Source organism: Meleagris gallopavo, chromosome 4 (genome assembly GCF_905368555.1).
Source record: "Meleagris gallopavo chromosome 4, MGAL_WU_HG_1.1, whole genome shotgun sequence".
Lineage (NCBI taxonomy): Eukaryota > Metazoa > Chordata > Aves > Galliformes > Phasianidae > Meleagris > Meleagris gallopavo.
In genome coordinates, this window is record NC_139407.1 from 31,663,068 (window position 1) to 31,675,462 (window position 12,395).

General features: G+C 52.5%; 3 protein-coding genes and 1 long non-coding RNA gene across 7 annotated transcripts in view; 1 reads left to right on the forward strand and 3 right to left on the reverse strand.

The window, feature by feature from the left end:
* LOC146544464 (uncharacterized) overlaps window positions 1–4,907 on the forward strand; it is a 7,945-nt gene extending 3,038 nt beyond the window's left edge. The window contains exon 2 of the long non-coding RNA XR_014883001.1: window positions 304–4,907. This is a non-coding gene — a long non-coding RNA (uncharacterized LOC146544464). The remainder of the gene's footprint in view (window positions 1–303) is intronic.
* LOC100547627 (sulfotransferase 1B1) lies at window positions 4,752–6,876 on the reverse strand. Of its 2 annotated transcripts, XM_003205682.5 has the most exons (8): window positions 6,710–6,876; window positions 6,156–6,304; window positions 5,841–5,969; window positions 5,660–5,757; window positions 5,421–5,547; window positions 5,249–5,343; window positions 4,997–5,177; window positions 4,752–4,924 (listed from the first exon to the last, which is right to left on the reverse strand). In XM_003205682.5, the coding sequence occupies exons 2-8, from the start codon at window positions 6,301–6,303 to the stop codon at window positions 4,812–4,814; spliced, it is 891 nt and encodes a 296-aa protein (XP_003205730.2). In that variant the 5' UTR covers window position 6,304; window positions 6,710–6,876; the 3' UTR covers window positions 4,752–4,811. The 2 variants fall into 2 exon arrangements, with proteins under 2 accessions (XP_003205730.2, XP_085078869.1); XM_085222743.1 differs by lacking the exon at window positions 5,841–5,969.
* A 142-nt stretch (window positions 6,877–7,018) lies between these two features.
* On the reverse strand, window positions 7,019–9,513 carry LOC100549463 (sulfotransferase 1B1). 3 transcript variants are annotated; one of them, XM_085222742.1, is made up of 8 exons: window positions 9,249–9,513; window positions 8,441–8,637; window positions 8,241–8,369; window positions 8,032–8,129; window positions 7,793–7,919; window positions 7,588–7,682; window positions 7,336–7,516; window positions 7,019–7,263 (listed from the first exon to the last, which is right to left on the reverse strand). In XM_085222742.1, exons 1-8 carry the CDS (start codon window positions 9,365–9,367, stop codon window positions 7,151–7,153), a joined length of 1,059 nt encoding a protein of 352 aa, XP_085078868.1. In that variant the 5' UTR covers window positions 9,368–9,513; the 3' UTR covers window positions 7,019–7,150. The 3 variants fall into 3 exon arrangements, with proteins under 3 accessions (XP_085078868.1, XP_019470264.2, XP_019470265.2); XM_019614719.3 differs by having other exon boundaries at window positions 8,489–8,637; window positions 9,249–9,506; XM_019614720.3 differs by lacking the exon at window positions 8,241–8,369 and having other exon boundaries at window positions 8,489–8,637; window positions 9,249–9,511.
* Window positions 9,514–10,121: 608 nt separating this feature from the next.
* On the reverse strand, window positions 10,122–11,980 carry LOC109367286 (sulfotransferase 1 family member D1-like). Its single transcript, XM_019614721.3, has 7 exons — window positions 11,574–11,980; window positions 11,352–11,477; window positions 11,174–11,271; window positions 10,950–11,076; window positions 10,760–10,854; window positions 10,476–10,656; window positions 10,122–10,355 (listed from the first exon to the last, which is right to left on the reverse strand). Exons 1-7 carry the CDS (start codon window positions 11,782–11,784, stop codon window positions 10,243–10,245), a joined length of 951 nt encoding a protein of 316 aa, XP_019470266.3. The 5' UTR covers window positions 11,785–11,980; the 3' UTR covers window positions 10,122–10,242.
* Between the last annotated feature and the right edge of the window lie 415 nt (window positions 11,981–12,395).

Genomic DNA, 12,395 nt, shown 5'->3' on the forward strand with positions numbered 1-12,395 from the left:
TTTAGTTTCTCTCTGAGGGATAAAATCCTTACTGAGAACATGAAAGCAAATAATAGGGATTTTCTTCCACTATATAGGTGCTATATTAGTCAGTAAGTGCTGGTAGATATGTAACTGTGAGAAAATAAGTGGTGTGTCTGTAAACACTGAAGGAATATTGAAATTTGCTGAAGAATGCACAGCCATATCTGACTTGATGTCTGTTTTCAATTGCAAAAGCCGTGATGCCTGCATACTTTAATGTTTCTACCTTTTAAGGTACAATTACATATGCAAAATATATTTTTTACTCTTTATTCCCAGAATATGCACGCGGTTCTGCTGAGCCAACAGCAGCTGTGCTGCAGGAACTGCGTGCATGAAGGTATGGCCAGACTTGGGGCAAAAGCCTGGGGCTACAGAAGCCGGATGGACACCTGTGATGAGACTAAAAGGAAAAAAGTGATATTGTAGGCATCAGTAAGCCATCTCAACCCTTTTACACTGTTTAAGTAATACAAATCATGGCAGTTCTGGTGCTGAAGGGTCATTGCTGCTGTCTGGGGCACATCAGCAACACACTGGTCATATTGTAGGCTTGGTTCGGATATCTAACTGTGGGTCTGTCTACTTCCTGGCTGCCAGAAGTGATTCTTGAGTTGGAACCTGCATCTTCTGGGCTGTTTCTCTTTTGGAAATGTAAGCACTGTGTCCTGAAAGGAGCTTTCAATCACTAGGAATCAAAATGGGACAGAACATGATATGCTCAATCTAACATGGTTCAGCTGGTTGAAAGGGGCAATGCCATGCAGCAAATCTCTTACCTAGAAGAGCCTTCGGAGGTGCAAAATCATCATCGTGCTCTGGTTCATACGATGCAATGTGCTGTGCTGGTTTGCTTCTGTGTGTTGCAGCTCACCTGCTCTTAGCCTGCCAGGGCTCTGGCAAGGTTTGGCACTGGGCAGGACTTTAAATAAGTTTCACTCTGAACATGTATTTTCAATAGGAGGGAGTAATACAATATGGGATGATCATAAGGGGGCATGTCTTCCAGGATTACTCATTGCTTTGTTGTCCTTCGGTAATCTAATAATTTGGATGGTCTTTTCTGTGCTAGGGAATATTGTGATGTTGCTACAGAGCCAGATTCTCAGAGGATTTGCATCCTGTAGCTCAGAGATACGGTTTCTGAGGCTAAAAATATTTTTTGCTCCTATTAAGGTCCTAGCTGGTATAAAAAATTGGTTCTTATATAATAGACTCATTTACAAACTGGAACAAAGAGCATCTTGTACTTTGTTTGCAAAGCTTTTCAAGAGTTGCATATTAGCCTTGCTGTTAAGTACTGTGAGTGGCATTTGGTTCCAAAAATTGAGGCAAACGTTACTAACTGGAAACTATAGAAATCTGAAGATACATCTCTGTATTTTTCTTAAATTTTGTCTGTGATACATAAACTTTCTAAACCCTTTGTTTGGGGCAATTATACCAGCATGCAGCATGTTGTGACAGTAATTGGCTTCACCTCCACTAGTTTCTCCACAATTGTAGAATCAGATAATAGCTTGGGTTGGAAGGGACCTTAAAGCCTACCCAGTTCCAACACTCTCCTGTGGGCTGGTTGCTACCTAGCAGATCAGGCTGCCCAGGGCCCCATTCAGCCTGGCCTAGGGACGGACATCCACAGGCTCTCTGTGCCGGTGCCTCAACACCCTCACAGTGAAGAATGTTTTCCTTACATCTTATCTGTATCTACCCTCCTTTAGTTTAAAACCATTACTCCTTGCAGGTGGAGTCTTGTGAGTGGAGTAGAGGATATCAATAGCCTCCCTCGCCCTGCTGACCATACTTTTGATGCAGCCCAGCATATGGTTGGCTTTCCAGGCTGCAAGTGCGCACAGGGCTGCTCTCAATCCACTCTTCCCCTTCTGTACTGATGCTTGGAGTTGCAAACTCAGTTGAGAATCATAGAATCATACGATATCCTGAGTTGGAAGTGGTCTGCAAGGATCGCTGAGTCCAACCCCTGGCTCCACACAGGACCACCCAAAACCCAAACCCTGTGTCTGAGAGTGTTGCCCAAATACTCCCTGAACTCCAGCAGCCCGGGGCTGTGCCCACTCCCTGTGTGCCCTGTTCCATGTCCACCGCCTTCTGGTGCAGAGCCTTTCCCTAACACTCTTCTGGCCCTCCCCTGACACAGCTCCATGCCGTTCCCTCAGGCCCTGTCACTGTCACAGAGAGCAGAGCTCAGCACTGCCCTTCCACTCCCTGAGAGGAGCTGTAGCTGCCATGAGGTTCCCCTCAGCTTCCTCTGCTCTGGGCTGAGCAAACCCAGGGACCTCATCCACTCCTCATATGTCTTGCACACTACACCTTCACCATCTTCATCAGTAAGAACATAGTGCTGAATTTTGTAAGATGTTTCTAAACCCCCAGTAACAAATTCCTCTGTAGAAGCTGAGAGCTATTACCAGAGGAACCAGAGGGTTAAAGCCCTCCTTTAAGGTTAGAATTTGAAAGGACATGTTTTAAAGGTGGTACTCACATTACTCTTAATGCAGAAAAGATAAGCTTTAAGAGGATTTGAGGATGAAATCTAGCAAACAAAAGAAAAGTAAGCTGAAGAAAGTGAATGGTATTATGTGCCTGCATTTTACATATCTAGCATTACTCAGCATAACGGCTGCAGAAACTGATGCAACCTCTGATCTCTAATAGCTGTAGGTTACTCAAGTTTAATTACACAAAGGGTAGGGCATCCAGCCTCATGTTTTTCACACACAGGTACAAAAACATCTTCCACATCCACCCAAGTGTGACAGCAAGTAAGCCTCGATGACCACTGGCACCTCAAAAGTCGAGCTGTAAAAAACAAGTGTTTCAGAGGGAGAGCAGTGTGTGGGTGGAGAAGACTGAGGTTTTGTGGAGATTGCTTCATCCCCAAGTACGGGTTGGGATGGGAAGTTAGATGGAGGAACACATGCTGTCCACAGTAGAAAACTGATGCCCTTGCAATCCGCAAGTGTAAGAGGGAAACTCCAGCAAAAGGTGATGAACTAGAACCTGTGCCATAATGCCATTTCTCAGCCAGCTTGTGACTTTATCTCAGCATTGCAAGAGGACAAAATGTACCTGTGCTTACAATATTTCCTTGTCCAGTTTCAGATGCTTTTTTTAATTCAGATGCTGCATGGACACCTTTGCATGTAACTATACAGACAGTGGGATAACTCACGCTTGGGCCTTTCCACTCTGCAAGGGGAAATAAAAACCAAAATGAGAAAGGATCCAGGCCAAGCTTTGTGTACAATCAGTGCTGCATCCTGTCAGGGTAGACTGGTGTCAGCCCTCCTGCAGGACTGCTATGTGCCACAGGGACCACTGGATCTGCAAATGGGAGGGTGCAGGTGTGGTGGAAGCCATCCAGTGCCTTTTCAGCCCTGTCTGTATCAGGGCTTTTCCTGAGCCATGTCAGCTCAGAGGTGATTGATTTTAGTGTGTGAAGTTTGGACTCAGCAGGGAGTTGTCCCACAGAGCAATCAGGCAAAGACCATGCTGTCATGGGCTCTGGCAACAGGTGTGCAGCAGCCATTGCTTTGAGCCATGCAGGAGTTTACTCACATTTCATAATGCATTTATATATTAGTAGCTCCACAGGAGAATGAAAAACAAATGAGATCTCTGCTAAATTTTGACTGAATTCACTAATTGTACCTATCTCTGATGCCATACTTTATCCACCTGCAGGCTTTGTAGTCTAAGAAAGCAATCTGGAGGCAGAGCAGAGCCCATTTCTGTATAGGGGGAATTACAAAAGGGATAATTTTTTTTTTCTGCTGATGTGGGTGCAGCGTGCCACTTGAGAAACAAGAGGAAGGGGAGGGGATGTTGCAAGGCCTGGCTTTGTATCAACACAGGCATGCAAAGGGTTTGTAGAGGACAGGAAGTGCCTGGAACAAATTAAAACCAAGTCATTTGCATGCGTATTGAGCAGTCTGGCAAAAGCAGTGGTGCTTTTGGGAAGCAGGGGGAGCAGAAATGAAAGGAAATTCCTGCAGCTAGTCGTCATGTTGTGGTGCTGAGGGGCTGAGAGAGGGACTGCCAGAAGCAATCCAGCGTTCATACAGATTTCTTCAGCCCAGAAATACATGGCCAGGGGGTGATGGCCTGAGGAATGCCCATGGAGTGCCAGAGAATGGAGTGAGATGAAAGTGAATGAAAGACTGGTGGTTGTGTTGGTACAAGAAATAAGGGGCATAAGAACAAAACAAGCAGCACCCAGCAAAACCAGAATGTCATTTTTGAATGCCTCGGACCACTTCACCTGCATCTGAGAAGGAAATCACACCTTCAGAGGGATTCCTTCAGAGACAGCAGCAGTGGATGTTCCAGGTCCCTGACAGTAAACAGGGCTCTCTCTTGGCAGTGCCAGGGATGCTTTTGGCCCCATCCCACTTACCATGCCTCTTTCCCATGGCTCAGCTGCTGTGTGACCTCAGTGGGGGCTTTTCATCAGCACCTGCTGATGGATATATGAGGATGGAGACAGTGGACACAGGACCACTGTGTGCAGGGTGGCAGCAGAGATGTGCACAGAGAACAGAAGACATACTTGTTTCCCATGTGTTGAAAGCACATCTCTGACTTATTTTTTCCTCCCCCCAAAAAGCTGTGTGTGCACAACTAGATGTGTGTCCTAGTGGGTGATGCTCAACACAGTGATGCAGCTGATATCAAATGACTGTGAAATGATGCTGGGGAGACAGTGGGAAGGCTGAAGTAAAACTCTTTTATTTTTGCAAAAGCAGAAATCTGAAGGTGTGTGAGACTCAGATTTCTGTGCGAAAGCACAGGTCGGTGCCCACCATCTTTTGTGCATAGTACTGGTCAAAGTGTGCACTCTGGGCCACGGTGAAGTGGTTCTTCCAATCACCAGTGATGCCTGGGGTGGTGAGAAGGGACTGAGTAGGGCCAGAGGAGCCAGGGAGTCTGGGAATCCACTGAGGTTGCTTACCTTTGCGCATGAAGGGAGAGACGCCATGGTCCATGAGGTGGGAGGGTACAGTGCTGTAGTTGGTGCTGGGATTGTCCCGCATGGCTTCAAAGGATGTGTGATGGACAATGGCCTTCAGTGCCACCTCCGTCAGCTCCTGCCCCAGGAACTGGGCCACCTTGGCAATCTCCCGGTGGAGATCCTGAGGCAAGAACTGGTGCTCAGTCCCAGTACCACCAGACCTCAGCCCCACCATCAACTCCAGTCCCTCACCTCCTTCATGTCCTCATAGAAGAGGTAGAGGATGGGGTGCTCCTGTCGGCGCTCCCAGTAGCCCCGCACATGGTCAAACCAAGAACCATAGGCCACTGTGTGGGGAGAGCAATCATGAGGGTTCATGGCAGCACCCTGAGTGTCCCCATCTGCTCCCATGGGTTCCCCCCACCTTTGCCGGCCATGAAAGCCTCCAGGTACTGGTCCCATGTCCCTGGATGTTGTTCAAACTTGTTCATCAGGTCAAAGTGGTAGAAGGAGACGGCCACATCCTTGGCATTGCGACCCACGTAGATTATCTGTGGAAGAGTCTGGTGACAGCACCTAGTTCTCCAGTGGTGGGGATGCTCTCATCCCTCGGGGTTCTGAACACCACATACAGTAGCTGAGGAGACCGAGGTTGGGGGCTACCTTGCAGCCATTGTCCCAGAAGGATTTGGGTAGGATATGTGCAGGCAGGTGGCTCTTGACCACACGGGGTGAGGGCATGGTAGCTAGCACCTCTGTTCCTGGGGACCACAAAGGATTTTCCTGTGAGCCTCTGGGCACAGCCCCTGGTGGGATGCCCCCAGATGAGCCCTTCCCCCCCTACCTGCTGGCATCTCCCCAGGGGCAGCAAATTCCAACATAGGTACCCTGTTGGTGATGGCATCCCGTTTGCACTTCTCAGGGTCGCCACCTTGCAGGATCATGTCCACAATCTCACTGACCCAGGTGGTGCCTGGGGAAATTGGCCCATTGAGGAAAGTACTGAAGAGACTCTCAGCACCACCAAAGTCCCCAGACTCCAAATGAGTACTGTGGGATGAAAGGAAACCCACATGCACCTTCCTAAGATAGCAGGTCCTGGCTATGCCACATATTTGACCCCAGGACCACCACACCTGGTGGGGTTTGGGCTGCTCACCAGACTTGGGGAAGGTGGCCACCACAATGTCTTCAGGGCGGCTCTGGAAGTTGTCCACCCGTTCCCAGTTCGGGGCAAAGGCGCAGACCATGGGGATGCCATGCACCATGCTCCAGGGCTGACGCAGGTATCTGTCCACCGTGGCCATCCTGATGGGGATAAGGGAAGACTCATGGGAGGCAGCTGCGTGGGGGAGCAGCCTAGGACCCCCTTGTCCTCCTGACCTGTGGGTACTAGTCTGCATGCACAGCTGGGAAGTTGCAGCCCTAGAACAGTGAGTGGAGCGCCAAGAATGTCCTGGGTAGTAGAATTCTCTAGCACCACCCCTCTCTTCCCCTCTAGGGAGGGAAGCAGGGAGACAAGGACTGGTAACATCCTGCAGCAGCTCCCATCCATGGGGGAGGCTTTGGGGTACTGTATGCACCCCTGCAGAGCCCAAACCCCATGCCTTGTCATGCCAGGGGCTGAGTCCCGCAAGTCTTTGAGCAGCCCCACCCATTGGTCCCATGAGGCACCCACAGTACAGGGGGCTGAGTGTAGGCAGGAGGCCTCACCTGGCAGCGTGCGCTCTACACAAGGACGTGACAGCAGGAGAGCAAAAGGACGGTGATACCGGGAGGGTGGCACAGGGAAGGTAGTGGCAGAGGACAGGGAGCTCAGGTCCAGTGGAAGCTCTGGAATTGAAGGGAGGAGGACGGAGTGTGTGCGGAAGGAGATGTTTGTCTACGTACCAGGAGGGAGGAGCAAGCGCCGGGGAAGTTCAGAGTTCATGTTTACTGGACTTGGTGGCCCCAGTCTGGGGAATGATCATGGGTGTGTCAGGGATGAAGCAAGCATAGTGATGCAGCAGCCAGCACACAGAATGAGCTCAGCAAGGACACTTTATTTCTCTTCAGCAGCACCAAGAAAGGAAAGAGCCCATGGTGTTGCTCAGGTGGTCCTGTGGATGTGGGTGGGCAATATGGGGCTGTGGAATGAGGACAGGAGAAGGCACCTCAGATGTGTGTGCGAAAGCACAGGTCGGTGTCTGCCATCTTCTGTGCATAGTACTGGTCAAAGTGCGCACTCTGAGCCACAGTGAAGTAGTTTTTCCAGTCACCGGTGATGCCTGGGGGGGTGAGAAGGGACTGAGTAGGGCCAGAGGGGATGAGGGGCCTGGGAGCCCTCTGGGGCTGCTCACCTTTGCGCATGAAGGGGGAGACCCCTTGGTCCATGAGGTGGGAGGGCACAATGCTGTAGTTGGTGCTGGGATTGTCCCGCATGGCCTCAAAGGATGTATGATGGGCAATGGCCTCCAGTGCCACCTCCGTCAGCTCCTGCCCCAGGAACTGGGCCACCTTGGCAATCTCCCGGCAGAGATCCTGAGGCAAGGACTGGTGCTCAGCCCCAGTACCACCAAGCCCCAGCCCCACCATTAGCCCCAGCCCCTCACCTCCTTCATGTCCTCATAGAAGAGGTAGAGGATGGGGTGCTCCTGGCGGCGCTCCCAGTAGCCCCGCACATGGTCAAACCAAGAACCATAGGCCACTGTGTGGGGAGAGTGGCCATGGACGTCACCACATGGCAGCACCCTGAGTGTCCCCATCTGCTCCCATGGGTCCCCTCCCACAGGTCCCCTCCCACGGGTCCCCTCCCACCTTTGCCGGCCATGAAAGCCTCCAGATACTGGTCCCATGTCCCTGGGTGAGGATGCAGCTTGTTCATCAGGTCAAAGTGGTAGTAGGAGACAGCCACGTCCTTGGCATTGCGGCCCACATAGATCATCTGCAGAGGGGGTGGTGTTGGTGGCACATGGGGATTTGCAAGGTGCTAGCAGGGCTAGTCACACCCTTAATTTGCAGATTCCCTCCTGTTATGTTCCCTGCAACTTTGTTACCTTGCAGCCTTTGTCCCAGAAGGTTTTGGGTAAAATGGCAGCTGGGATATGAGTCTTGATGATACGAGGGGATGGCATGTCCTCCAGCTGCTCTGTGCCTACAAAAAGCACTTCCACTACTAGCACTACTGAAAACCACAACCTGCTCCCATTCTTTTTGGCCAGTGTGGCCCCTCCAACGTGGGAGACCTATGCCCAAAGCCCACTACCTGCTGGCATCTGCCCGGGGGCAGCAAACTCTAGCATGGGCACCCGGTTGACAATGGCATCCCGCTTGCATTTCTTGGGGTCACCACCTTGAAGGATCATGTCCACAATCTCGCTGATCCAGGTGGTGCCTGGGATGGAAGGGACAAGGGTCTGGCTGGTGCTGTTCCCACCTGAACCCATCACAGGCACCCAAATGCACCTTGACTCTTCCAATGCACGGCCCTTATCCCATGCTGAGGCTGCTCACCAGACTTGGGGAAGGTGGCCACCACGATGTCATCAGGGCGGCTCTGGAAGTTATCCACTCTCTCCCAGTTCTGAGCAAAGGCACTAACCATGGGGATGGCATGCACAGTGTTCCAGGGCTGGCGCAGATAGGCATCCACTGTGCCCATCCTGATGGGGACAAGGGACACAGGATAGCAGTGGGGTCATCATGGGGCCACCTCATCCCTATTCAGGCCCTGAAATTCCCTGCTGAGCTCACCGGTCCTAGCCATGGGAGGAAACCCTGTCTTGTGTGCTGGTGTCCTGGGAAGTGGCCCCTGCCTCCTGCGAGGTATATTGGGAGCCCCTGAATTTTGGTGCCAAAGGTGGGGAAAAAGAGGGTGCCAAGAGGGGAAAAAGCCCATGTCCTGCCTGGCATCAGCTTTTGGGGCAGCAGGAGAAGAGTTTTGAGAAAAGTGAGTGCTGCCCCTTGGGCAAAGGGCAGGTCCTGAAGGATAACTTGTCCTTTTCCTGGTGTTGGTGTGGGTTGGTTGGTGTCGGACACACCGATGCATCTGGCAAACCAAAGACCTGCACCTGTCTCTAGACCCCTTGTGCGATCATAGAGATTCTCAAACCCATTTCTTAGGGCCTGCACCACCCCGCAAAGCTGGCCTTGCAAGGATCGACCAGCAAGTAGCTAGTCAACACTCTGCAGCTGGCGGGGAAATTCCCCCCTCCTGAGCCCCTCCGGTCTTCAGGCTTAGCGTTTCAGAGGCTAGTTGGGGGCTGCTCATTACCTGCTGCTGTGTGACGCGAGGAGCAGGGATGCTCTGCCAGCAGACACGGGGGGCTTTATTTTCCTTTCCCCACACAGAAGATGGAGGCGCGGGGAGGTGCTTGGGAATAGGGACGTCATTGGGGGAGGGAAAGGGCGTGCGGGGTCTGGAGCCGACAGCGGGTTGAGGTGTGAGTCCAGCGCCTATGATGAGCAGTGCCGAGCTCAGCATCCAATCCTAAATGGAGCTGGGAAAGGGTGTCACTTGCGTGGGGCTCACTGCTGAGAGACAGTGCTTAGGCTCTTGCCCAGAAGGCGGGTCTAAAGTTTGCACGGTTGCAAAAGAGCAGTGCCTCCAGCAGCCAGAGCACTGCTGGGAAAAGAATTTAAGGGAGACGCGCTGTGCTGGGAGGGAGGTCGCATATCTTTTTGGCAAAGCCAGCAGCTGGAGACAGCTGGAGATGTTCCTCAGCACCGAAATTCACTATTTTGGAAACAAATAAAACCAAAGCTGGAAATGGTATAGATGGGAGATTTGGGGCTCCAGAGCAAATCCTTGATGCCAATGGGATGGAGACCAGATTACTCCAGTGATGCCTAAGCAGAACCTGTGGGTGAGCAGGGATGATCCCATGTCACGGTGCCAGTGAGTGGGTGCTAGAGTATGAGTGGGGCATGAGGTGTTTCCTCTTGTGCTTGCCCTGCAAACCTGGGGTTGGTACAATGCCAATGGATATTTCTGCCCTGCCACTGCCCGCTCTGCAAAGCAATCTGCAGCAATTCAGAGGCATAAACACGCCTAGGCAAAGAGCACTGTGGGGCAGTTGGGCACCTTCTGGCTGCTCTGGGGTTTTTCCATTCATAGAGCAGTTGTTGAATTTCTTGGCAACACTCCTTCTATTGCAATTTATTACAGGAATAAAAATGAATGGTAGTGTGCCCCAGTCTGGCACTGCTGCAGCAGGAATCCAGTGCCTGCTTTTCACTGGGTGCAGAGCCCCGAGGATGTGCACCCCTCATGCCTCCATCTGGAAGCAGAGATCCGAGCCTGCCATGTGCTGCTGGTAGTGCTGGTCAAAGCGCTCATTCTGGGCCACAGTGAAGTGATTCACCCAGTCACCGGAGATGCCTGAGGGGATAGGAAAGCATGTGAGGCAAAACCTGCCCCTCTGAATATCTGCATCCACAGATGAGGGCTGCAGTTTGCCCTGGGGATTCCCCTCACCAGGCACCACAAGCCAAAACTCACCTTTCCGCATGAATGGGGAGAGGCTGTGGTCCATCAGTGTAGTGGGCATTGTCTCATAGTTGGCGGTAGGGTTCTTCTTCATCTCTTGGAAGGAGGTGTGGTGGAGGATCCTTGCCACCATCTCCTCTGCCACCTCCTTGCCCAGAAACTGCAGGATCTTCTGAACCTCTCCCCATGGATCCTGAGGAGCAGCAAGAGTGGGGATGCTTGCTGCTGGCACTCCCTCAGAAATGGCTTGGGGCAGCAGGCGTAGGCTCCAGACCCTCCCTCCAGATTATCCTCACCTTCTTCATATCCTCATAGAAGAGGTAGAGAAGCCGCTTTTCATGCCTCTTCTCCCACCAGCCCTTCACATGCTTGTACCAGGACCCATAGGCCACTGCAGGATGTGGGTAGGGTTAGCTGAAAAATGGCACAGCAAAGGATGCCCTCCCCACTAGCATTTATTGGGGAGTCTGGGAGTTCAGCCCCTACCTTTCCCATCCATGAATGCCTGCAGGAACTCACTCAGTGTGCCAGGATCAGGGTGGATCTTGGCCATCTGGTGGAAGTAGTAGTAGGAGACTACGACGTCCTTGGCATTGCGAGCCATATAGATCACCTGGAGGGAGCCGAGGCTGTGGCTGGGGAGGCAGGAGTGGTGTCCCCTCACTTCTGCCCCACGGGGAGAGAGACTGGGAGCTGCTTCATGGCATTACCTTGCAATCCTTCTCCTGAAAGGAGGCTGGGAGGAGGTGAACTGGCAGGTGGGTCTTCACCAACCGTGGGGATGGGGTTTTCTCCAGCTGTTCAACACCTGCAGGATGGAGGCTCAGTGCCCTGACCCCACACCCGCCCCAGCACTGCTCCTTCCCTGCACAGCCCTCAGATGCTCACCGCTCAGTATCCCAGGGGCCTTCATCTCCAGGAAGGGCACCCTGTTATAGATAGCATCTCGCCGACACTTCTCCAAGTCGCCATCATGGTAGATCGCATCCAGGATCTCGCTCAGCCATGTTGTGCCTGCAGCCCATGGGTAGCATGGCAACAGTGTAGGGGCTGTGAACTACCCAGCTGTGCCCCATCCTTCTCCTCCCCATCTCCCTTGGAGCCACTTACCAGACTTGGGGTAGGTAGCGATGAGCAGGTCATCGTGCCGGGCTTGGAAGGCCTCCACCTGTGGCCAGCCTGCCACAAAGGATTTGTAGAGTGGAATGTCATGAAGGCAGCCCAGCTCCTGCCTGAGCACCTCATCCTTTCCCATGCTGGCAGCGAGTGCCCGCACACTGCCTGTGCCTGTGCCCAAGGGAAGGCAAAGTCCGTCCCACATCACATGTGGCCCTGCAGGGCAGTGAGTGCCTTCTTGCCCGGCCCCACTTGGCTGCTTTCCACTGAAAAAGCAGTCGGTCCCTTTGAAATGAGATGTGCTCAAGAAGGACAAGAGTTCCACCTGCTCCTACAGCTGCCCCATGACACAGTCTTGCTGTTGGACGGCTTCTCTTAAGTGCCAGCGGAATAGTGAAACGCTGCCCGGCAGGGAATGCCTGAGCCCAGCAAACCCAAGGAGAAGTCGCATTTTGGCGCAGGGGGGGGGGCCATGTCGTCCTCCGTCCCCTTCGCTGGTCCGGCCGGCCAGCACCCGAACCTGCACCGCGCCGTTTAACAACGGCCGAGTGTGAACCGCCCACTCGCGCCGCCCTGCAGCGACAGGCGACCGTGTGCGCTGCGCCGCGCCCGCGAGAGGGCGCTGTGGTAGCGGATGCCGGGGCCTGTTCCGTTCCCGGCCTCGTGAAATTAGCGATCTAATACGTGGATTGCAGACGGCAGTGCCTATGTTGACCTCTTCTTAATGTGTTCTCTTTCTCCGTTAAGCAACGGACTAAGGGTCTGTCTGTTTTTTTTTTTTTTTTTTTTTGAGAAATGAAAATGCATACCTCTCAT